A 25,695-nucleotide genomic window follows, 5' to 3' on the forward strand; every position below is an offset into this window, starting at 1 on the left:
TTTTGGCACTTATGCCTGTAAAAACATTAGGTGTGATCCGTTTTGACATTTCTTCTTATATCTTACACTACTTTGTCTCACGTTGTCTTGCTCTCTCAGGCCCTCTGATGCTGCTCTAATTAATGTCCCAAGGATGAACAGTAAAACATTTGGTGAAGCAGCTTTCTTATTCACCAATGGTTTGGAACAAGCTCCCATTACAAATAAGAGAAGCAACCTCTCTTTACAGCAGCTCAAGACCTACTTTTATGGTTTTACTTTTAACTGATCACACATATTGTATTTATTTCATACTGTAGTCCTGGCTGCTACCCTTACCCAGTTTTAATACATATGTTTTTGTGCTTGTGGATTTTTTACATGCTGCTGTATTATAGGTTTTATTTATTTATTTATGTACTTCTTTTTTACTTGTTCAAGTGCTCGTGATGTAAAGCACTTTGAGCTGCATTTTATGTATGAAAGGTGCTATATAAATAAAGATTATTATTGTTATTATTATTATTATTATTATTATTATGGTATACTTCACTTTTGCCATTTTGAAAAGAATAACCCAAGCTTTACATGTCAACAATGTTTATTTAAGTTATTATTGGTCCAACTTCCACCCCAAACAAATAAATCAGAAACGTATTCACGCTTTATTAAATTATAAGATTTCAAATCAGTAGACAGGTCTCTATGGTAATAATATAACTAGCAGTACAAACATATTGTATAAAAATATAGTTTGACCGTACCATATGTGTAATAAAATTATCCAAACAACAGTGACTAGCAGTTTCTGTTTTGTCTTTTCCAGGTTCTATGCATAGTCCTCTGCAAGTGTGTCAAAATAGTTTGTGTCTGCATAGAGAAGGAAGCCAGAGAACAAGCTGTCAGCCCAGCCTGGGTCTGCAAATAAACCATTCTGGTCATGGTAGAAGATCTCCATCCACACCTCATCCTCTGGGTTCAGGTACATCACAGTGGACCCAGATGCTACATCATGGTTCCCCGTGTTGGCATCGAAGGTTTTGATGCGATACTGGCCATTCTGCATCAGCGCAATGGCCAGGTGTTTGTTGGCCAGTGTAATGTCATAGGAGAAATAATAAATGCCTGGGTATGCACAGATGAACTTGCCCGTCTGTGGATTGTAGTGTCCGCCCTCATTAAACAGGACCTTGTTGAACTTTATGGGGATGTTCTCTGTGGGGTAGCTGCTGGTGATTCCCACAGAGAAGGCAGATTTAGGCAGCAGGCTGCCACACTTGCAGATTCCTGCAGTTCCACGTGGCCCTCTTTCGCCCTTGTCCCCTTTCTCTCCGTCACGGCCTGGAGGACCAAGTGGGCCCTTATCTCCGTTCTCTCCGGTAGGACCTCGTTTCCCTGCAGGGCCACGATCACCTCGGCCTCCAATCTTACCTGTTGGGCCCACTCTGCCCTTTAACCCTGAAATGGAAGAGTCATGCTGGGATCATAATTTCTGCACACTTATACACGATAGAATGATGGCGGGTTTTTTTGTTCAATTCTCTGCCATATCATCAGTTTCTGTTCCGCACTTGTTGAACCTAGCTATTAAAGGAACAGTCGATAGAAACATAAAAACCCCACGCAGTGTCAATTATTAAGTCACCCTTGAAACACAGCCACTTTGAAATTTGAACAGTTTTGGCTTGATTCATCCAAACAAACATACTGCACAGTAAATACCCTGGAGCTAGGGAACACTGTGAATCACACACTATGTGTTTGCGCAAGAACAATGCACTATTCTGAATATGTAGTTTCATGTTCAGATGAAGGTGTGTGACTGAATTCCTTTTTCCACTCAGAATGGAAAACAAGCACATGACTGACAGATTTACAGTGTTGTGGTTCAGACAGCTTTACCTACACAAAATTCTTGTCTTCTGCATAATCTCAATCAAGACATTTTTTTAGCAAACAGTGAACAACCGTGTTTTATTGTACAAACAACTTCTCAGGGCTGAGCTTAAATGGAAATGGCATGGATATTTATTCTTGACTTTGGGAACACAAAATGATCAAATATTCTGAATTTTAGCTTCACGTAAAAACAAAAATGAAGAATTAAGAATTAAGTGAGAAAAAACAGGGAATGACATGCAACAGAGGTCCCAAACTGTTTCATAGTCAGCATCTTAGCCACAGGGACATCCCACTTACAGTTGAAGGCACCAGAAAAAAGGCCAGCAAGTGGACTTTCAGTTTAGAATGGTTTTCTGTTGTTTGCTATTGCGTCTTAAGAAAATAAATGTATAGAAGTTCAGCACCCATTCGTTATGTTCTGCCCATGATGATCATGTTCTTTTGGGGGAGTCGGTGGCCTGATTACTTCAGTTTGTTGTCTATCTTTAAAGGAGCAATATGTAAGAATTGGCCACCTATTGAATTCATGCTCCAAACCAATAGGGGGCAGCATATCACCAGTGTAAACGCTAACTGTAGCTGCTGTTTAGCTCAGTTAGCCGTGCAGCTAGTGGTCCAAATCTTTGCTGACTCTACCTAGACTGGGATCTCAGAGCACCAGGTGTATGTTAGCATTTACACTGCTAGCACAGGAGCTTTGGACCCCTGGGAGGAGGACGTTCGTTGGTGGGGAGTGGTGCCAGAATAGGCACCAGATTGGGATCAGGGCGAGCAGGTGAGCCCTGGCATGCCCGGGAAGAACAAAGCCTCCAAGACCGACAGAGGCCAGTTTGGAAATACAGTACCAAGGCGATTAACAGCTACTCTGACTCTGGGCCGATGAAGACACTACGGGTTCAGAGAGAGAGACGTGAGGAGAGGAGCGAGAGGGAGGTCGTGTATCAGTCAGCGTTTTGGGTTTGGAACGAGATCTTGTGATATTAAACGTGACAATATTTCTTGACTAGGTGAAACGTGTCTCACGATGTCAGCATGAAAGATGTTAGCGCATTGTGGCGATCGGGCACACACCTGCGTCACACGTGAATCTTATTCCTTCAATTAGCACATACATTTCAAAGGCTTCTGGAGGCAGACAAAAAATATACTTCCCCGCACCAGTGGCAGGCAGTGAATAAAGTTAATTTCAGACCCTGTAAGCAACATTTCAAAATGCATCTGCATTGTTTTGCATTTTGTGACTTTTAGTCTAAAAGACAAATTTTCTAGTCACAGATTTTGTCACTGAAAATTTCTTTAAAATAGTGTTAAAATACTATCTCGTCTCATTCTCATGAACCCAATATGGTGTCTTGTCTCATGAGCTAAATGTATTGTCACACCCCTAGTCAGCGGCCATCTCTAGAGGCCTGAGAGGGGTTTACGGCGGCGTCAACTACAGGTGCCCGGAGCCAAACCCGGCAAGAAAACTACCTTGGTGTTGTTGAACTGGGGGAAGACTGGACGCTACACTAACACACTATTGCATCTTGAGATACAAAGTGGTATTACAAGACAGGACAGGCTGAAGTTAGCTAGTTTGCATGCTAACTTAAGAAGATATCTCTGCAACACAATAAATAGACATCTTTGACAAATGTCTGTTGAAATCTTAGTTCATTTGAATGTTTTAAACTAAAATTCTTACATATAGCTCCTTTAAGCCTGCATAGGTTGTCTGACACATCATTTCATAACCATGCTTCTAATGGTAATGTGTTTTTCTATGGAAGTAATTTGTTCATCGTCTCAACACCAGCTTCTGCTCATGCCATTTGTCAAATCTGTGCAAGCTTTTCTCTGGTGGTAGTGGAGTGGTTATATTTATTTACATGCACGCATCTGCATCCATTTAGGTTTTATATTATACCTGTTTCTCCCTTTTCTCCCTTTTCACCCTTCCTGCCATCTCTGCCATCTCTTCCTGGGATACCCACATTCCCATCTGCTCCCGGGGGCCCGCTGGGACCAGGTTTGCCAGGCTCTCCCGGTGACCCCGGGACACTGCAGATCAGACGTGGTGCTCCTTTCAGTTTGGTCTCAAGCAGCTGTCCAAAGATGCAGTGGCATAGGCAGACTACTCCCATCAACGCCCACATCTTCAAATCTATAAAAGCAAATAACAGTTACCAGAGAACTTCACTAACATCTTGCTTTTAGGACAGCTCGGATGTATTTAGTAGAATTTATAATAAGTAAAATAGTTTTGTGTTTGCAGATATTCAGAGCAAATTCTCAGTTTTCACAAAGCTATAAAACACTTACTGTGGTGTTGTCATGGGTGCAGGCAGACCAAAAGCATATCAGTGAATCTAATTCAAGTACAGCATGAGGCCATATGTGACTTTTGTAATGAGAAGCAATTGCTATTTGACTCTATCTCACACGCTGATGTTCTCATCCACCATGGAATTGCATGTGAGAGACCTCAAACGAAACCTTTGTCTCAGTTCCAAGTCTTCTTTTTTTCCCAAAACATTCCCAAGTTATGACATAACATCCAGCACAATTTCTGTCAGGGGAACCTAATCATGAAGCAATGGCACTTGAGCAGACAGAAACATTATTTTTATTTACATTGCACAAATAGAAAGACAGAGACACAGCCTCATCATGCAGAACTGTATTTCACTAACAGAAGAAAATCTTCAGCGGGTTTGACCAGTAGAATGTGTGGATTTTATTAATACACATGCTTGTTCTTTGCCCATGTGGGTGTGAGAAAGTGAGTTTTGCATCTGCTCTTCTGCTGGCTCTCTGGTCAGTGGGGGCGTCGGAACATTTGTGTCACCATTACAGAGGAGGCTCTTCTCCTTGTCTGTCTTCCAAAATAAGTGTGTCTTTTTTATTGCAACATGTTTCCCTTGGAATTACACTTGTCTGTCAGTGCAAGATGCAAATGAGTCAGACAAATGATGTGTGTACTATGGGACAATATACACAATGAGATAAACAGGAAGGACGGGCAGACACTTACACACAACGTGAACAAGCTGAGCCTGCTCTGCGAAACACACAAGGCCCCTTCATGTTATTAGTGGTGCATGTTTTTGATTTTGAGGGTAATGAACTGGTCAGGGAGCCAATGTGAGGTCCTATGAGAGAGAAACCCCGCCCGCCAATTCCGCTCTGCAGCAATGATGTCAGCATTAGTAAAACGACTATTATTAAAGAAATGGGGCCTTTCTTACACATACACGTGCATGCATGTGTGCATGATGTGCATACATGCAATTCATTACATTATAAGCTGCACCTGTAAAAAAGGAAATGAGTCACCATTCATTTAAAAATAAAACAAGTGGGTGTTAGTAATTGATCTCAGACATAAAGTACATTAATGACTCCTCAGGTGGCAGATGGTTTATAATTCCAAGTCGTCATGTTAAAAAAAGCTGAAAAAGAGCAAGACATTTTTAGACATCTAACTTCTTTCAGGGGGAGATTTTAGCATAAATATTTGGACAAATGTAACATAACACACAGTTAGAGGCCATGCATGGGTGCTCCTGTACACAAACACTGACACACACAGACAGGTATTTGCAAAGTTATTCAAGGTATTTTCTCAGCAAGGTCTATTGAAACGCTTAAAGACAACAGTATTTCTATCATTTGTGTTCATATTCTGAAAGATGAAAGATGTTCTGTGATATTTAACAAAGAGCGCAGACTGAGTTATATGAGTTTGTGTTCTTACCCCCCCAGTTGGCAGCTGTTCAACCCGAAAGCAGACCACAGTTCTCGGTGTTGAGTGTCTTCGTCTTATCTGCTCAGATTCCGGTCTCTGTGATGATTTGAACCCTTGGTTAACATGATATTCGTTTTTCTTCTGCTGCGCTCTCAGACATCTGCGTGCAGAGCTCAGCTGCTTCGTTGCTGACAGCGTCTTGTAGTGCAGCAGCAGCCCGCACTCACTTCCCCCCTCCCCTTATCCCCTCCCTTCTCTCTGCCTCATAAACTTCCCAAGGCAAACAACTATTATCCAGGCAAGCGCAGTCTGTGCACACAGGATCAGCTCCATTATGTCATGGATGAAGACTCTTTAAAAAGAGACTCCAAGTGTAGAAGTCAGCCGCTTGGATGCTGTCAAATAAGGCTGTTGTTCTATAAAAAATCTGATTAATAAATGGTCATGGTCATTTGTGCCTTATTAATCTGTGTTGATCTCACTTGTATTTATGACATTCACCCCTAGATGGGGCCAGATGTTATGTGTGGAGGTATGTTGGGGATTATTTACATGCCTCATGGTTTAGGTTGAGGCCACCTTTATAGACACCATCTGAAAAATTACCTTCACACTTTTCATAACAAGAGGTATTTTGTATAGTGGTTGAAAATATATAGGTACAAAAATAAAAAAAATACCGATTCTGCAGCCAATGCCCATTCTCTGACATTACTACATTGTTAATACCTAATACTAATGTCTGTAGTGTTTTGTTAATAATACATAATTTGACCACTTTGGACCTCAGACAGTTATTTCACAGAAACCATCTGAAAAGTTCAGAAGGGAAATGTCTGTTTGGTGGAACTGCTAACAACTCAGACATCTGAAACACTACAAGGGACACTAGGGTTCACAAGTCAGGTAAGGAGCGGCTGGTGTTATTGAGATTAGCATCCATTTTTATATGTAAAATATTAATCTGCAAAGTTACTGGTAACTACAGATGTCATATAATGTAGTAAAACTTAGTATACAGTAGCAGAAAAGGACTTCAAAACTGTACTTAAGTACAATACTTGAGTAAATGAATTAGTTAAATTCCACCACTAATTTAGTAAATGTTAAAAGATCTAAAAGGATCTTCCTATTGGTTATGGGAAAGCTTAATTAAAAATATTAATTAGTGATGATACTGACACGAAACAATGGATTATTATATCATGATGACTGCAATCATGATGTTTGTGTTTTGTTAGTTTTGTGTTTTATTTAAAACACATGCAGCAGCAGCCATGTTGTGTCCAAACAGAATGGGTCTTTATTCAGGAAGTGAAAGGGAAAAAAACAGATTGTAATCAACACCCCATTTAAATACAAAACCAACAAAAATAAAAATAAACATGATATTAATTTTTGCATATCAAAGAACCATTCAGTAATAATTACAATCCAAACCGCTCATAAACCACTTTTGTGAATCTATACACAAACTCTTGATTTAGAAATTAGTCACTTTAACAGTAAAATTACAAATATTTAGCTTTAAAAATAATTAAACTCAAAAGAATATATTAGCAATTAGCATTTTCAATTTATTTATAGTGTATTTCCACATAAAAATACAAAATAATACCAGTGACCTTTAAATATGAAAAATTATTCCAAGAATTCTGCTACTATTAAACGAAATAAAACGTGGGATAAAACAAGATGAAATGAAATAGAAATATGCATGAAAAAGTCTCTCCGTTTGTTAGCAAAACACTATCCAAAATAACTACAATCATTTACATCAGTACAAAGATATCTGGATTTAAAAATAGTTGCAATGAAAAAACGGGGTTTATTTTTCTGACAGTAAAAAATGACACTGTGGATCAGAAATTTGCAAAATATGCAATGAAAAAAATAAATCTGCATTAAAAAGGTTTACACTGTAGTTCTTACTTTATACAAACATTAGAAACAGTATTGCACATCACAACACAGATTCGAGGTTAGTCAGCCTTTCAAAATGTGTTATATTCAAGTTTCAGAGCATCTACGAGGACAGGCAGCTGTGGCCTCGATGCAACAGGGGAGAATCTCAAGTGTCATCCAAGAATAAAATAAAACCTTCAGGTTTCCTTCCTTCAAATGAATTGTGTATTAATGTGTATTAAAATAAGAATCAACTGTATATCAAAAACTTTGATGTTGTTACTAATGACATGATTCTTTGTCTTGAACAGAACGTTTGGACATAATTAGCATTTGGGGGGAAATTAATTGTATTATAGTCCTATTCAAATAGAAAAATACAATCAAATCAATTAGTTTTTTTTTGTCTACAAAAATAGTGAAATAAATATGATTTTTACAAAAACAAAGACACATACAGAACAAAGTAACAGCGTTCAACATAGGAAATAGAACCTCACAAAAACAACACGAGTCAAGTGTCACAGGTGACGATATTCAAACATGTTCGCATCATGAGAACTAAAGCCATGGGGGAGGGGGGGACGACGGGAGCTCTTTCTTTAATTTTCATCTCCGTCATGTTACGACTCCCCGTCCTCGCAACATCCAGACTACATTAGAATATATTAAAACATACTGGATTTCCTGCTCTACTCATACAGAATATAGATAACTTAAGACCACTGCTTCACGCTACATCTTAAATAAGTAATCATGAAAAAATAAAATTTAATAAATCATCTGTAGAATTATAAATAGGTGGATGTTTCAGAGAATCCACATCTGCACTGAAATCACTTAATGAGGGGGATAACAAATAAAATGAGTGGGGAGATATAGAAAAGTAGTGCATAATATATATATATATAAAAACATATTGAACGGCCAGAGATGGGTAAGTAGTTGACACAAACAAATTAATTTATATGAATCAACTGTAAGTAAATAAACTTAGAGTCTCAGTTTCATTAAGGTTTTGTAACAGTACACACTTGACGATACCGAGGAGCACACACCAGGGCATGGAACACAAAAAAACAACAACGACACGAGAGCGACACACTTGCACAGTACCAAACGGATGGCTTGGCCACCATCCTCACAGAAAGATTGTCCCTAAATGTTTTTAGTTTTTTGAGTAATTCAAGGGTCACTGTGGAAATCAAACAGACAAACAATACAAACAAAGAGAAGAAAGTTTCATCTTTAGCACGCCAAAGGCCAAGGCCGAGAGGATGTGGAGATAGTTTATCTTTCAGTAACCGAGCCAGAGTTCCCCTGGATTCACGCAGCTGCACCCACACAGCCTGACTCTTTCAACTAGTCACTAGGCAAGTTTAGCGAAGAGAACATGTTCAAAAGGATGCTTGAACACGAACTTCCACGCTGATCAAGTCTTTTGTTTGCATTTGGTCTGGGAGGCGGTGCTATATCAGATTAACCTTTGGAACTACACAAAGATGTGGGATAGGAAGGGTGAAGGCAGAGTCAATTTGATGTTTTACGTCTACATAACTAAACTAGAGCCTCAGTCTATACTAAAAACAGTCACACAGCACATGGACGACACAAACACAAACCACTGAACACCACTCTGCTTCTCAACAGGGTTTTTTTTTTTTTGCCATACAAGCCATCGTGTCACAAAATGATGGCGTCCACTAAGTCTACAGTAGAACCAATATCACTTTTTGTATTGTTAAGTATGTAAACGGATCAAACAACATATAGACATCATTGCATGCAAGCTGAATTTTTTTTTTACTTATTCATTCTTATGTGTCTGATATTTTTCCCTCTTAAGCATCTATAATAGATGGTCATGCTAGTCACTATAGACTTTAATGTGTTGTCTTTAATTATGATTTCAGTGGTTTGTTTTTTGTTTTTTTTCCTCAGTGTTTTTCTCTCTCACATCTACCCTGCATGCTATTTGTGTAACTAAACCTATTGTAATAACATGCACTTTCCATGGCTATGGGGGCCATAAGTGGTTGAGTGCATACTGTATTTCATTTTACATGATTCTGGTTTATAAATGGCATTAAATATAATACCCACACATTTATTCATATATATGTATATATATATAGCAGCAAAGCTTCTAAAATAGCTAAGTATAAATGTTGAATACAGTTAGCAGAAACCAGATTAAGTATTTTGAGGTATCACTTTATGGGTCAGTATGAGCGCAGAAATAACCCTATCATAATTTCTTTAATAAACCCTCTAAAAAGAAGAAAGAGCCCATGGGAACCTTAAAAAACAACTGTTTGTTTTGCGGCAGAAAAATGTGTCAATTTCTATCTTTTTGCTACCTTTGGTTAATGATCCGGAGCAGGCGTCAACATTAGAGAATCAAGGTTTTCCCAGAAACACGTGTGCACTACACACACTGTAGGGTGGTTAGCAGCAGACAAACAGACAGACAAGCTGCCCCCATGCAAAAACATTCCCATATCTACTTTAAATCTCACATACAAAAATAATAATAATAAAAAAACCTACAAAAATCAATCTCTTTTTAAATCTCCTCTTAGAAAAGATGAAAGTACCACAAAAGAGTTGTAGAGTTATCAGAGCCTGAGATGTGAGGGGGGTTTTGGTGAAAAACTGAGGCTTGTGGTGTTTGGCTGCTACAAAAGATATATAGATATATATATAGTATATACTGTATAGTTTTACGTACTCGATTATACTGATAGCTTAGGAGAGCAGGAGAGGCAGAGCGATGCTCTTTTTCCTGTTAGCCAGTGTTTAATTTCCCTTCCCTCTGACTGTGTCACCATGGCTGTGGTCGCATCTCTAGTTCCAGCGGAAGTGAATCTGGCGTGGGCGGTCGGCTCCTTCTTTGACCAGGGGCTTGTGAAACTCTCGTCCAGCGCGGGAGTGAATGTTGGCCCAGCAGAATTCGCAGTAGTACTGCAGACAGGTGACATTAGCACAGAAAAAGGGAGCAAATTTCCCTCCACAGCGTGCACCCTGACACTCATCACATAGCTGATCATCCAGGACGTAGGGCTTTACCTCCACCTGCATACACACATTTCAGAGAAGACACAGAAAGTGCATAAATGCATACAGTAAAATTTATAGTGTGTATGTTTATTAAAGGCAGAGTCTTATAGCAGTAGAGATGGGGAAGGAAACTAAGTCAATCAGACCTAATAAGCTTTCGCTCACCATAGCAACAAGCTGCTGCTTGTCTGTGGTGATACTGATGGTGCACACACAGACACACAGACACACACACTTCACAAATTGTGTGAATCCTAATGATGTCCACTACACACAAAACAGGGAATTGTTAATGAAAGCGAGGCTGTACCCGTTTGTCAATGTCTCCATGCTGCAGCTGGACGAATCTTGCGCTGATGGCAGCGATGTAACTTTGCTGATTGGAGAAGGCCACTCGCCCCGCCCCCTTAGGGTACTTGAGCTCAGGATCGGTGTCAATTCCCGCATAGCAGACTCCGCCATAGAGGCGATCCATAATCATGGCCAGCTCAACTAGTCAGAGGGTGAAAAGAAAGGTAGATAAAAATTCAGATGAGTGAAAGGATTAAGAAAAGATGTGGGAAGATGTGAGGAAGAACACAAGAGAGGGGGAGAAGCTGTTAAACTCTTTTTGTAGATGGAATTTGTATCTTGGATTGTATCTCACACCACACTCCTGCCTGAAGTTCTTCCTGAATAGAAAACTAATATGAAATTGCTCGAGGAAAAACAAAGTACTTACTTGCTCTCAGGGGACGAGGGACGCCTCCCACAAAGATGGTCTTGCGGGGATCAAGGGGCTGCGATCCGTCCATCACAAAATCACTGTCGCTCAGGTTCCAAGGTCGAATTTGTACCTAAAAGAAAGTCAAATCCAATTTTAAATCCACTCTCTCTTTATTCAGCAAAATATTAAATGACAGAACTGAACTTTCTGTGTGAGCTGGTGCTGTTTAACACACAGGTTTGTCCTTGATGGTGGGGCTGGAGACACACAAGTAGAGCTTCCCATCCTCCTCCATGCAGGCTTCAATTAGAGCCTGCACCGAGCTTTCCTCCTGGAAAAGCAGGAATGCGTATCCTAGAAAACACACACACACACATATCCACAGGTTCAGTGTGTGCATTAAAAACACATAAAGCCCGTTTAACAAATATGCTAATCAATAAGACATCTTTTGGATACTGACCAACACCAGTATTTAAACGATGACTTATTTTTTGGCATCATAGCTTCAAGCTCAATGTAAAAAAGTTAAGTATCCATTAAAGTATGTTTAATATAGATGCTCGCTGCTTTTGTCAATACCTTTAGGTGGAAAGTAGGATTTGCTCTCTGCTTTGTGTGGCCAGTCCACCACCAAGTGACCAAAGCGGCGGAAGCTTGAGGTTATTTCATCTGAGGGAAAGTGGAAAAACAACAGACAGCTGAAAGACTGCTGATAGAGTAGAGGAAGCAAAGGCAAGCAGTATAATGCAATCCTGAAAAACTGTGTTATAGTTGTCCTCACCTTCATCTATGTCAGGGGGCAAACCTCCCACAAACACCTTACGTGAGAAGCGCTCAATGCGTTCCCCGTTTTGGTGGGGGTAACAGTTGGGGGAGCCAAGGACTCCTGGGACACCATGGTTGCCGTGGCCGTCATCAAGGAGATTGTCATCAATAGGGAAAAGGGAGGAGCGGCCTGGTGGAGGAAAAAGGCAGTTAAGGCAACAGCAAATGTCAAGCATTCACACAAGCAGAAAAACAAATCACAAACATGTAGCCCTAAACCCAGTAAAATCTGCTGCTCCTTTATGGATTTTTTTTAAATCTCTGCTATGACAAGGACAACCCTAGAGGAGAGGCAGTCTATAAAATAATGTTTCTGTTACACTGAGTGGTTGCGACACAAAGCACCAGTCTAAACTGAGGAGCCATGAGCAGTGTGGCAGATAAAGCAGGTGTGGGAAGGCAGGCTGTGTGCAACAAAGCAGTTAATAACATCGCTGAGCAGTATGGAGCCCCAAAGTGTTCAATATTAAACAGATAAATAAGTAATCATAAAATAAATGGTCATGTTAATAAATTCTATCACATAAATAAATTAAATAATAATTTAGAAATTTATATATTTTTAATTATAATATAATTATTATTCTCAAAATAAGGTGTTCATATAATTTCATATTAGAAATGATTTTATATTATATATCTATGTTCAAAATTATCTTTTTCAAAAGTCATTTTTTATCTAATTGGCATTTTTCTGATTTCTAATTTTATATCACATTTGATTTCAGAACTTCACTTTTCATGACGGTTGTGTTACACGTCTGTCAAGCCAGTTTGTTGTAAGTTAGGCTTATTATTCATATTTAAAGTAAAGGAGAAGGGTCCAACTGTTGACCTGACGTATAAGGACCCCACGTATATGAGACAATGGAAAGAGAGTAGGGTCCCCGTATGTCACTTCCTTTTCACTAAAATGGAAGGTAACAGGATCTTCTAAAATCTGCTATAGGCTACACCTAACACACAGTGAAAAAAAAAAGAATATTTAGCTAATTCAAAAAAACATTACTTTAACGGATGCTTTAAAAATACTCGGTCTTAAGCAGAGAACTGTGAACATTTTCTAATCTGGTAAAATATGTAAACTAGCTAACACTGCTAACACTATCTTCTCACTTTGATACTAAATAACAATCTAACCCTACAAGCTGGCTTAGCTAGTTAGCCAGCTACCTTAGGTAGACTACTATAGCATTTCCAGCCATGTTAAGCTAAGGCTTAAAACTTTTTAGAGGTTTAGATACTCTGTCTGTGTAGTGTGTTTATTTACAGCAGCAGTTGATTTAAAATAACAGCATCATTTCTGCTCTAGCTCAAGCTAGCTTATGCAAGGCTGGGGGCATGTGAAAGGTGAGGGGGTGGAAAAGACACATTATGAAATAAAATCAAACTTCTGACAAAGGATATTTTGAAATAATAATATCTATAATTAAATAAAAGGATATCCAATAAAAATTTAATAAATATTCAATAATTATTTCATAATGTCTTTTCATTTATTTAATATTGAAGACTCCCATAGAGCAGTGGCACAACTGCCATAGTGCTTCAGATAAACATGACCAAACATGAACCCTTGACATCATGCATTTCTGAATACTAAAACAAATACTTTTTGTTATATTTTTTGATAGCCAACAATAATATATTGGGCAAAAACATGAATGTACAACAAAACTATAAAAAACAATCAATGTGCTACTAAACTAGACAATTTGAAGTCTGACTCCAGGATTAAGGTCTTAGTTTGTAGTCCATTCAAGCAATAAAGCATGCCACAAGAGAATAAGCCACAAGGAAAAAGACATGTTGTAGAAAACTGAATTTACCTCGACGTCTCCCATAGCTCCTGGCTGCATGTAGAAGAGTACAGAGGGCAAGTTTCAGCTGTGCGGACATTCCCAAAAAGTACATGTAACCTCTATGGACTTAAATCTGCAGCTATCTCATGATCTCTCTTTATCCAACCATATATCAATTTAATCAAATAAGCTGCCAATCACAAAAAGTCCACTAAATGGTTTACATCCTCCTGAGAACTAGAACAAGATATCGAGACAAAGAGTAAGCATCTGAAGTTGCACGTTTATGTTTAATTTACTACAATGCTGGTAAAACACATCAAATAAATATATAGAAATGCCCGCTGCCTCTACAGATGATGCATTCAAAGGCATTTCTCGGGTGATCAAAATAATTTCACTGCTCTCAAAACTCAACTTAAAACATAACTCACTCAACTGCAACTTAACTTTCTTTTCCCCATAAAGAGCGCCAGATGTAATAGAAACCCTTTGGAAACTTCACATATATGTTACATCACTGAAAAGCCCTGGATGTCCTCTGTCAGGAACAACAAGGCTCATCACAGCAACATGAGCCAAAACTGCCGCCGCCAACACAGCACAGAAATGAATTGCTGATTGCTGTGTCTCAGGAGGAAACAGCAAGCCCCAAAAACAATAAAAAGCATGCACGCAATTATTTGCAAATGCTGTCTGACCCAGATTTGGGTCCTATTGAGACTGTTATAAAACAAGATTTTTACTTTTGACACCAGCATGATGGGTGTCCACATGTGAGGTAGAAAAAGAGTCTGTAGGGCTACAATTATTTTAAGTGGCACTGAAAATTTGCATTTTTAAAGTCATGTTTGTGGTGCCTTCATAGTATTCAGATGACTTAGTATAACAATGGAAACACTCCTTATCATGTGGGTGCCATCAAAAAACATCAGTATGGTAGAGCTTGTGCTTGAATTAAGAAAACCTATTTAAATGAGCAAATAGTCACCAGTGGCAATTGGAAGTTTTGAAAATGCTACACTGATGATAACATTATAAAACATAAAATATAATGATCTTTATAGAGCCCAGAGTGGCACAACATAGACATTTTGATGACAAATTGCACTTTATTCAAATATACTGTATAGATTTGTTTAAAAAAAAGAAAAAAAAAGAAAGAAAACTATCTAACAAATACTGGTAGATATTCTTTCCCCTACAACAGCCCTACCACATGCCTATTGTGCCAGTGTGACCCTGGTGAGTGGGTCTAATGAGGCTAAAGAGTAACAGTGTAAATGTCTGGAAACACAGTTCCCATGATGCTTTCATTGTTACTGTGAGAACTGTGTCTCTATGCACATTCATGTAAAATTCACACATTAAAACAACTGGATGGAAATGCTGAACATTTGAAACTGAGGGAGATGGTGCTAAGAGATAATTACCATTGAGCATGAGTAGGCTGTCAGCCCCGGGGTTAGGGCATCCCACACGGCCTGACATGAGAAACACACACACACACACACACACACACACACACACACACACACACAAATAGGGATGAGACACAGAGCAGATGGAGAGGACAGGGTGAGGCCACGGTGTGTACATGGGAGCAAGAACACACACACACATATAACTACAGCGCCTGCCTGTAATGTGTTACAACAGGCTTCTCACATGTCAGTACAGACAGAGTGAGCAAAAGAAACAAAGCTCTCCTTATCCCCAAATATAGCCTGAGTCGACATTACGAGAAAACAGAGGGAACTTAGCAGAATGAAACACTTTGTTTTTAGTAGCAGTAATACTGTAAGAAACGGATTATTTCCTTCTCAGCTCTAAAAAGTGGAAAGGTTGTGACTTCACCATCTGTAATGTGCTGTGATCTTAAACTGTGATCTGACTGAAGCAGGAGCTGCATGACTGAAAGAATCATGTTTATGACATTAGGTTTTTTCAGGTTCAATGAAATATCACATCAACCTGCGATTATCTATTTACATTTTTATTTCAAGTAGGGCTGAAACAATTTGATTAATCAATTAGTTGAACTGAAAAATAATCTGCAATATCTTAGATAATTGAAAACAAAGCAAGCAATTTAAAAATGTCAAATTTGACTCTGGGGAATTATGATGGACATTTTTCTTTTTAGACCATAAGATGAAGCAAGATAAGAATTAGCATATTAATAAACAATGGAAATAATCATTAGTTGCATCCCTGTTTTCAGTCATATAGATAGTAAATTCAGAGTCAACTTTAGTCTCTTTTAACACATCTGTATGTATTGCCAACAGACAAGCACACTTTTTTTGTTTATATACAAATGTTAAGGCCCCTTTGTTTAAATTTTTAAAATGTGATTAAGGCATCATTTACATTATAGATAAAATGTTATTTGTGGAAAAAATAAAAAATTCAAGGGAAATAGACAGTGTATAGATTGTGTGTTGCTATTGAGCTATTAATTCTCACTATCAGGGCATGGTATTGCTGTCTGCCGGTGTCTTATTAAATGATTCCACAGTGTGGCCACAAAAGTCAGAAATGTTCAAATTCTACATCGTAGGTTTAAATGTTAAATAGCACTTGTAAGTAATTTATAGATGATACAAGTGTATATTATTACAGCTGGATTTTCAAAAAGTTGCAAGCTTCATTGGCTGTTTTATTTCTATTTAAAGCCAAAGACAAAAACTTTATTTGAATCATCAGCACTATAACACTACTCCTTTAAGTTTATGAGGTCCTGTATTTTGGGCCTGCTAGTCAGAATACTGTACAATGTTTTGTTAGCCTTGGCAATGCTATAAATGGCAGAGCCCACCCTTGCAAGCCCTCCTTCCCTCTCGTCTCCTCTCTTGGCTGTCATACACAGCGTGTGAAAGTGTGATCACATCTAAAATTAGTCCAGATCCCCCTCTCTTTGCTGTGCACACTGGCCCATGTCCTCTCCATCTGCTATGGCATGAAAAACAAGAAACTCGCCCAAGAAAGCAGGGCACAGGTTGAGTCCTGATTCAAGCCTAAGTCTTAATGGAGACTGCAGACAACCATTTCACATCTGCCAACAAATAACAACTGCATGGTTTGGTTTTACCAGTGTTGTTGTTTCTGTGTCACACTTTAAGTGTAGCCGGCCTGTGAGGCTGTAAATGAGATACAAGCAGCCGTCCCTGGGAGAGGAGGGTTAGGACGGTGCAGTTATTTGACACTGCTCCTCTGATGTCCAGCAGCTGAGCCCAGGAGGCCAGGACAGTGTCACACTACAGTACATTCTCTGCTTGCTTCTGCCAAACCATGAGGAATAATTCAAAAGAAATCCAGGACTATTTATACATCTGCTAGTTAAAAAAAAAAAGCCAAGTCCTGTGTGATTTGCGCATGGCTGCTGTGTCAGGCAATATCTGTTAGCAATTAGAGATATTCATAGCAAAGAACAGTTTCTCTCCCCTCCACTCTCTCCTGCTGTCCAGGTTAAGTAGCAACAGGATCAGAGCTGGAAGGTCATGTAAATGTGCAGCTGGTGGCAGAAGTATTAAGCTCTCAGCGGGGAGAAAATAAGCTGGTGTGTGGAAAAACAACACAGCTCTGGGAGCAAAGCGCCTGTCACTTCCCTGCACCGAGTAACCCTGCGCGATGTCAGGCCGCCTCACCGAACACGATCGCCTCCCTTTGACCCCCCAAACATAGATAGAAAGGGAAAGGCAATCTTACCTTTCATCGGATCCTGCTCAGCTCGCATGATGTCAATCAGAGAGCTCTCCAGGGAGTGCATGTTCAGACTGTCATACATTCTGGAGCGGTCCTGAGAAACACAGGTGTGAGGTTTTATATCAACCAATCTGAGATGACAAAACAAACACACGTCAAGATTGCGTGTCTAATTCCTCACGTTTCTAACACACTTCTGTGATTTAGCTTATAAACAATAAAGCCTCTGAAGATTGGGTACTTGGCTTAACATGTAAGAGATTTAAGAGAGTGAGTAGCTCACACTTGGATTAACATTCTTTCCGTATTTATTCACTTCAGGGGTCTGAAGGTATATTTGTGAGTGGTCTATAGGACGGATTCCCCAGGATCTCTGGCCTCGTTCCCAATGACAGACGGAGAGAGAATAGAAACCAAAACCAGGAGTAGCATTTGGCCAGAGAGCTGAGATGGAGGTTGAAATAGCAGAAACTATGAGTGACTCATATGGTAATATTCTGGTTTTATCATACCTACCATACCACCTTACCCAACATAGAGGAAAGGTCAATTCTTTATACTTTAATAGCGACAGACTGCAGTTTGCTTAATATGCTTTTGCCTTGCTTTCCCATTTATTTGTTTTGTGCAATACAGACAGTAATCCATAAAATGGAGAATGAAGAGTTGTATTAAATGGCAATGCATTGCATTACAGCTAAAATGTATTTTAATGGACAGTTTCCTAGGCAAGGAATATAATCCAGTTACTACAGTAACTTTACATCTACTTCATCACTGCATTACCTGTTTAAAAGATGTTGATAAAGGGGTCATTAGTTAAACCAAAACAGGTTGCCAGACACGGAAATTGGCTTCACATGCACTGCTAATCAGGAATAAAGAATTGTCATCTTTAAAGGGTGAATTCAACTAAAATACAAAAAGATTTATTTTCTCATTTGCCACTAACCAAGCAGTTCCACAGACCTCTCTGTTAACTCTCTTAACAGAGAGGTCTGTGTGTGGAATAATGGGGACATTGTTTCTTTTTCTTTTTTTTTTTTTTTAAATATCAACATCATGATAGGTTAACAGCAGAAAACTCATATTAGACATCTCACAAATAAATCCAAAACTATCTGTATAGCTTGATACCACTGAAGACAGATATATTTGTGGGAATTTGGCTGAACTGACCCCTTAAAAGAATAGCGCTGATTTGTCCACTGATACATTTGGTCAGTTTCGAGTTTTGAGTCATTTTCACATCAGGCCATGGTTTCCAAAAGGACTCAAATTAGTACGCCACCAATTTAGCATTGCACTCCTACAACAATGTCAGACTCACGATGGACAGTTTGAAAAAAAAAGAAAAAGACAATCTTTGCAGGAGAGATATTGTCTTTTTTATTCCATACATTCCTCTTCCTTGTCAAAACCTGCCACCTATATTACCAACACAATGAACCGTGACTAGATTAACTGTTTTATTGACTGCACAGATTTGTGTGTTGTGCTATTAGCGGCTAACGTAGCATCAAGCTGCTAGCCTCAAGCAGGGATGAGGAGTGGTCTACAGAGGTCCGGTGAGCGATCACTTGAGGCAATTTAACTTCAACTTTGCGCTGCTAAAAAAACCCCACAAGGCTTTAAACATCATCTGCATCATCGCAGTAGCACTCCCCAACACCTTCTAACAGACCTTGATGTGTAAAATTGGTGGAGTTAAGCATCCACGTTAAGTGTCCACAAAAAGGCTTTACTTTGTCTGCCTTCATGGATCGGGAGGAAATTGGAACACACAAAACGTATGGCTGTGGGAGTCACTGTGTTAGGTGCAAATTGTCTTTTACTTTAAGAATGTATAGTGTTAGCTGTATTGCTGTACAGTTTTAAGAAATGTCAAGATAGACATAATAGTCAGTGACTCTCTCCTGTCTTCCTCAGCCTACCTCTGTGTGATGTCTAACACATGAAACAGCAGATATGTGTCACTGACTGCCAAACATTAAACAGAAAGGAAGGAAGGAAAAGACTTGGAATCTGAAAAATTCTGGGTCCGAGACTGTTTATGGAAATTAACAATCCATGGAGTCAGGCCTGTTTCCTGGAATAGGAAGCGCTGTACTTCTTGGCAGTGATATCACTAATAATTTGAGCTCATAGCAACAGTAATACAATTTGGCGACACCATTATTTAGGTGATATCATTATTTTAGTCTGAATGAGTCACAGTAATGAATATATTTTCTGTTGGAGGTCATTAAAACATGCCATTATTCTTAGCATGAATGTATGTATTTAATTTAAGACACTATGGCAGTAACTTATTCACCAAGTGTGTTTTTATTAAGAAAAAACACTGAATTATAAACTGTACTCTGTTGTACAGTCAGTTTTCTCAGTAACACACCGTGCACAGTGCAGCAAGAGACAATCAGTGCAGTTTTTCTTACGTGACAACAGCGAAAGCCTTTATGCAGCCTCACCAGCCTGTGACTGACTGAACGTTTTTACATGTGAATTAAAACCCAATTTTAATCTAACTACCAACACTGTACACAGTAGTATAGAAACTATAAACTATAGATAAATTAAACATAAACAGTGAAAGACAATCCAGTTAGATGACTATAAGCGATATTTTTTCATACCTAATTACTACTTGTGTCTATTTGACACTAGTATATAATAATTTATGTATAGTTGAAGTGTATATCTTGCATAATATTGTGTAAAATTTTAAATCTTTGAATATGAAATGCATTAGGTTCAGCACAAATCTGTTTGTAACTCAAGCATCGTTTCGCTAGTGTGTGTTTTTTTAGCTAACTTCTGGTTTACTGCATTCAAAATATCGCTTAAATATACAAATACCAAGTCCAAAAAACACACAAAGAGACACAAACTGGACGTCAGCCACGGCTACAAATCAGATGTAAGTGAAATCACTAAAGAAAAAGCAGAGCGTCAGTATTGCTTTTGTCCCAGAAAATTCATGAATCTACTTTAGAAAAAGGCGATTTTGCTGATGGCCGTGTAGTAGAAAACAAAGGAAAATATGATCAAAACGTGACCTTGACTTGGCAGAGAAAAGTAAGAGGCACTAACAATTTTCAAAGAAAACACACAACTTGGTACATGTATCATGGAATACTTCTCATTTCTGGTTCCCTTAGATGTGCACAGAAAGAGCTTTAACGGTATTTGCACCTGAAATAGATCTCACCTACAAGATGTTAGTTTCCTGTAATGAATTCCACCCAGCCCCCGCTTTGTTACACCTTTAGTAAAATCTGCAGAGCAAATCAGTTCAAACTCCTCCCATCTGATTCAAATGCTAACCATGCTGGCCCTTTTATGGTAATTTACATCTGCAGCACACTGTTGTGTATGTCTAAAGAATCATTTGCTTTCAGCCTCTCTATTGATAAAAATAAAGAAAAAGACTGACAATTTCTATTTAATCAAGGGATCTCAACTCAAACACTCTCTCTCTCAAACACACACACACAGCTCTTCATCGCTCCCTTTGTCTAATCTCTTATTCAAATGATTGTGTATGCCTCTGTTACTAGTCCCACATTTAAAGCTGCTGATTCTCACACAATAACACAAAAACAAAAACCACCCACACACACACAAACATATACCAGACTGATTATCCTACAACAGCAGTAACAACCCAAAACATTTACCTGCAGGGGCAACAAAGTGTTGCTGTTGCTGTCTGTGCGAAACATGTTCTCCTCTATCCAGGACTTAGGCCCCAGTGATCCTCCAGAGCGTGGGAACTTGGGAGGAGCGATGACATTGCTCGAGAAGGGCTTCTTCATGGGCGAGGCCTGGCTTACCGAGCCAGGTAAGCCCATGCCACTCCCTCTGCGGTGGTCCCGTCCCCAGGACATCCCCCCGGAGCCCCAGCCATTCCCCTGGTGACCGCTCCACGGAGATGGCTTCACCATGGGCTGCAAACGCATCAAGGGGGCCAGAGAATGTGGAAAGTAAATTTTTGCATCTAAATATTATTTCCATTTCATCCTCTCTTGTCTTTCTATCCTTGCTTTTCTCCCTGTCAGCCACAGCCTAGCTTTATCTGCTCCTGTAACGGGTGGGCAGATAAGAAGATTTAAGGCTTTAAGACTAATACTAAGTATCCCGTGCGCTGCTACACCACCAGTGTAAGTTACACACACACTCTCTCTCTACCTGGACCGTGTGTCCACTCTTAATCACATCGTACATACAATCGCACCATGCTAATCTTGCGTGCTTTCCCGTGAAAATCTTACACAGAGGACAATCCCCTTTTCTCTTTGTATAATCTGCACACAGCTATGGAATGTCAGATAGTGGTGTGCCTGAAGAATTGTTTTTATTATCTAAAAAAAACACCACCAGGAAAATGAAAGTGCTGTTAAAGAAAATGGGAACTCCTGGAGAGGTTTCTTTAGAAACATGATGGACAGGAATTATGTATCTGTCTCTTGTATAAAAGAGCCATTGAGAAGAAAAAATTATTTTAACTAAACAAAAAAACAATAAATAAAAAAAGTAGTATTTCATTAAATGCGTCTCCTTTTAATGTGTAAATCCTTTGGATGTGTGTATGACAGCAGGGCCAACAGGGTTGTTTGTCTTTGGGGGTTTAATGGAAATACAGTGTATTTATATGGGACTCATAATCAAAGCAAGGGGTTAAAGGTCAGCCAAACAGCAGCACCACAGACGCGCGTTAAGCACACCCAGTCACGCACTTGCTCACACCCAGTGTGCAGATCACATGAGAAACCTGAAGCCAAAGGCTGCTAACCATAGGCCCCAACACTACGGCAGCTGAACCTTCATGTAAGCCTCTATTATTGTGACTGCTGGTCTTTCCTGGGTTCCTCTATCTGTCTGCCAACACACACACACACACACACATACAAAACCAAGGAAGCTGTCTGCATTTCACCCATATCCATTTAGGACACCGAACTCTGCAAGCCTTTATACTTCCACTGACTGAACCACAAGACAGGGATGGTCCAGTGCCATGTGACTGCATCTCACTGCCAGCTTCCAGGAGAGAACAACAGCTGGATTCAGTGATGCTCCCTTGTTCCCGTGTTCACCCCTCCCTTCCGTTGCCTCATGAGCAGTGACTTCAGCCTTTGCCGAGGACATGACAAATGCATTATGTAGTACAAAAAAAACTATTTGTCCTTCAAAGACTGTGGCTGCATAATACACACAGACAGAACTATTAAGACTGTGCTTTATCTCTGCAGCATCACAAGATGCCCCTAACCTGAGGACATCCTAGTAGTGGTCTTAACTTAAAATGATGGGAACCTAACATCGTGATTTAAATAGGCTTTAAAGATTGGAGCTTTGGGGGTTCTGGGGACTATGTTTGGTCATTAAAGGTGGAAATACAAACTAACAGAGAGATAAATAAGATAGAGCTCACGGGTCACCTTCGTGTGATTAATGCGCTTTGCAGCTCACCTGATGTTGGTTGTAGTTGTTCCTCTGCTGCAGGAAGGCGCCCTGCTGGGGATGCATCTGGGGACTGACCGGGGACCTGCGACTCTGCGCCTGCTGGGGGACGTTCATTTGGGGCGAGAAAGGACCGCTGAAGCCCTGCACATTAATCCCGGCGCACGGATTAGCTGACACCGGCGAAAAACTCGGGAAGAAGGCCGGGTTGATGGAGGAGGGGATACCTGGGTAGAAGCTGTTGTCAGAGTCCGTGTTGGGCATCTGGTTAATGGCGTTCGCGTGGATGGGGTTGATGGAGTTGGGTGCGGGAGGGGGCGAGGAGCTAGTCTGGACGGACCACGGGGTGCCGAACCCGGTGAGGGAAGGTGAAGACGAGCCTACGCTGGCGCTCTGCATCTCCTGGGTGGGGAGGTTCGGGAAAGCGGCGCCGAGACCTCCGGACAACATGTTGCCGGTGCTGCTGCTGCCATTGCCATTTATATGGTGGGCGATGGGGGAGTCCATCTGGATCTTGTTTGAATTTACGGAAGTGGGCGATGGCGACGCAGCATCGGCTTCAGCCTCTTCCACTGGAGAGCCGCAGGAGGCAGCAGCGCAGTGCTCGGGCTCAGACAAGGGCTGCCTCTGCGGCAGGTGACTGAAATGTCTCTGGGGTGGGGGCGACTCTGTGGGGCTAAAGTCAGTGTGCTGACTTAACTGCTGATGTATTTTTCGGCTGTGCTGAAGGTCACAGATAGACTGCGTCGGGAAAAAATTATCTCGATCGAAATCTGGAAAAGCTATGTTCTGGTTTAAATGGTTATAATCCGGCGTGAATGCGCTCTGCTTGCCTTCGTTGTTGTCGGGTTGGTTCGGTTGCTTCCCGGATTGGCTGACCGTTCGGCTGTTGCTGTCCTTTTCCTCAGCTGACAGGGGTAACTGCGTGGTTGTCACCCCGACAAGCTCATCCTGCATGTTCTGCTGATGCGCAGCAGCTGACAGGAACAGCGGGGACGCTCCTGAAGGGCGAACCGGGGCGCAACCGGCCGCAGGAATCCGGTAGGACGAGGCGTTGTAGGCTATCCGTCAGCCGGCTGGAAGATAGCTACCGAAATTGGCTTTAAATGAAGCAAATATATGCGTTTGAAAATATAGTTTCAACCTAATTTCTAAATGAGGTCTATTTTATAGGAAACTCTCTGTGAATAGGCTAGGCTAGAGGCAGACACGGAGAGGAGGGGGTCTGGCCTGTGCAAATAGTCGGCTCGTTCTAGTCGTAATCTCTGTTTTACTCGGTGATATTATCATCTATCTAAAGACCGAGCTATTTCGGCCTTTGAGTAGCCTAACCGAGCCTGCGTGGACCATTCCTGTCCTACCGTGCTACCCCCTCCCCTGGTTACCGGCTGTGCTGCTGCGGCAGAGGATTAAAGATCCGCGACAGAATCTACGTCACGGCCGCATCACGCCTCGGTGCGCCAGCCTCTTTCCTCGAGCCCGAGCTGCAAAGAGGACCGCATTGTTTACGTCATTTTTTCATTATTCATTAAGTGCAGTAGGCCTACACCCTCAGCAAACCCCGGGACGTAGGGTGAGTTACACAGTGAGCCTGATCACAGCGACAAATATCATTACTCCTCCTGTAGAGACTGCATCTCAGCAATGAGTCTGTAATGATCCTTTACTTACCATATAATACCATGCGCACAGTACAGGGCTGCATCTAGGCTGACATTATTAGAATGTTATATTTTGAATTAACTGACGCGACAATGCTTGTAGAAAGATTTCTTTGATTTTACTTCCCAATCAACCTCTAACAGAATCTATATTAATCACCTTACTCAAAGCCAGCCAAAGTCCTACTAGATCAGAATGAATGACGTCTCGGGAAGTCGCCATGACACATTGTGAGGAGAATCTGTCTCTTCAAAAATGTTTTCATTAAAACTTAAACATTAGGCCTACCAGACTACGCACTGTGGCACAGTTTTCCTCGGCTTGTGCCCATCAGTGCTCAGTCCACAAGCATTGCGCGTGCGTCTGCGCCGGCGTCACTTTACGCATGGACGCCAACAGCTAAATATAGTTTTCCATGTCAGCGCGTGTCAAGGGAGATGGATCTTCATAGTTTATAGTCTGCTCTGAACTCAGAGCTGACATGCAGCTCTACCATATGATCTGCCTCATAAATGGCCCCCACCAGCAGCACTACATGGCTACTGGCAAATCACATTTTAGCGTGGATGGGAAAGAATGATTGTGTTTGTGTGTCAGAGTCCAGAGTATGTCACCCTCTGACTGCTCATTTGTGTTTGAGGACTGATGAGAGAAACAACAGAGGGTTTTTCGGCTGATTCTCCCCTCAGCAGATGAATAGTAGATGTCTTGTGTTCACTTTAAAATACAAAACAAGTATCAGCTGGGAATTGGGGTGATGCAAATGAGCAACACTTCGGTTTCACTTTCCTGTTTGTACAAAAAGGACTTGATTAAAGCTGCAGCTATAGATGTTATTATGCTATTCCAGTGCCTTAAGTGTGAACCCTTATTTGTTGTATAACATCCACAGATCATCTCTCTTTCTCAAGATTGACGCTGAATAAATCATTGCAGTCTCTGTGTGT

The 25,695-nt window shown here is 40.5% G+C and overlaps 2 protein-coding genes across 4 annotated transcripts; both read right to left on the reverse strand.

Annotated features, from left to right (window-relative positions):
- Nucleotides 1-562: 562 nt before the first annotated feature.
- LOC119901091 (complement C1q tumor necrosis factor-related protein 7) lies at nucleotides 563-5,829 on the reverse strand. Its single transcript, XM_038716554.1, has 3 exons — nucleotides 5,621-5,829; nucleotides 3,791-4,027; nucleotides 563-1,437 (listed from the first exon to the last, which is right to left on the reverse strand). The coding sequence occupies exons 2-3, from the start codon at nucleotides 4,017-4,019 to the stop codon at nucleotides 809-811; spliced, it is 858 nt and encodes a 285-aa protein (XP_038572482.1). The 5' UTR covers nucleotides 4,020-4,027; nucleotides 5,621-5,829; the 3' UTR covers nucleotides 563-808.
- Nucleotides 5,830-6,891: 1,062 nt separating this feature from the next.
- cpeb2 (cytoplasmic polyadenylation element binding protein 2) lies at nucleotides 6,892-25,058 on the reverse strand. Of its 3 annotated transcripts, XM_038716555.1 has the most exons (11): nucleotides 23,096-25,058; nucleotides 21,301-21,570; nucleotides 17,624-17,714; nucleotides 15,346-15,396; nucleotides 13,940-13,963; nucleotides 12,067-12,240; nucleotides 11,865-11,954; nucleotides 11,518-11,636; nucleotides 11,298-11,412; nucleotides 10,887-11,068; nucleotides 6,892-10,591 (listed from the first exon to the last, which is right to left on the reverse strand). In XM_038716555.1, exons 1-11 carry the CDS (start codon nucleotides 24,041-24,043, stop codon nucleotides 10,364-10,366), a joined length of 2,292 nt encoding a protein of 763 aa, XP_038572483.1. In that variant the 5' UTR covers nucleotides 24,044-25,058; the 3' UTR covers nucleotides 6,892-10,363. The 3 variants fall into 3 exon arrangements, with proteins under 3 accessions (XP_038572483.1, XP_038572485.1, XP_038572486.1); XM_038716557.1 differs by lacking the exon at nucleotides 13,940-13,963; XM_038716558.1 differs by lacking the exons at nucleotides 13,940-13,963; nucleotides 15,346-15,396.
- Nucleotides 25,059-25,695: the final 637 nt, after the last annotated feature.

The sequence above is a fragment of the Micropterus salmoides genome, unplaced genomic scaffold (genome assembly GCF_014851395.1).
Source record: "Micropterus salmoides isolate LMB-PRFRI ecotype aquatic unplaced genomic scaffold, ASM1485139v1 Ms_hic_scaffold_13, whole genome shotgun sequence".
Lineage (NCBI taxonomy): Eukaryota > Metazoa > Chordata > Actinopteri > Centrarchiformes > Centrarchidae > Micropterus > Micropterus salmoides.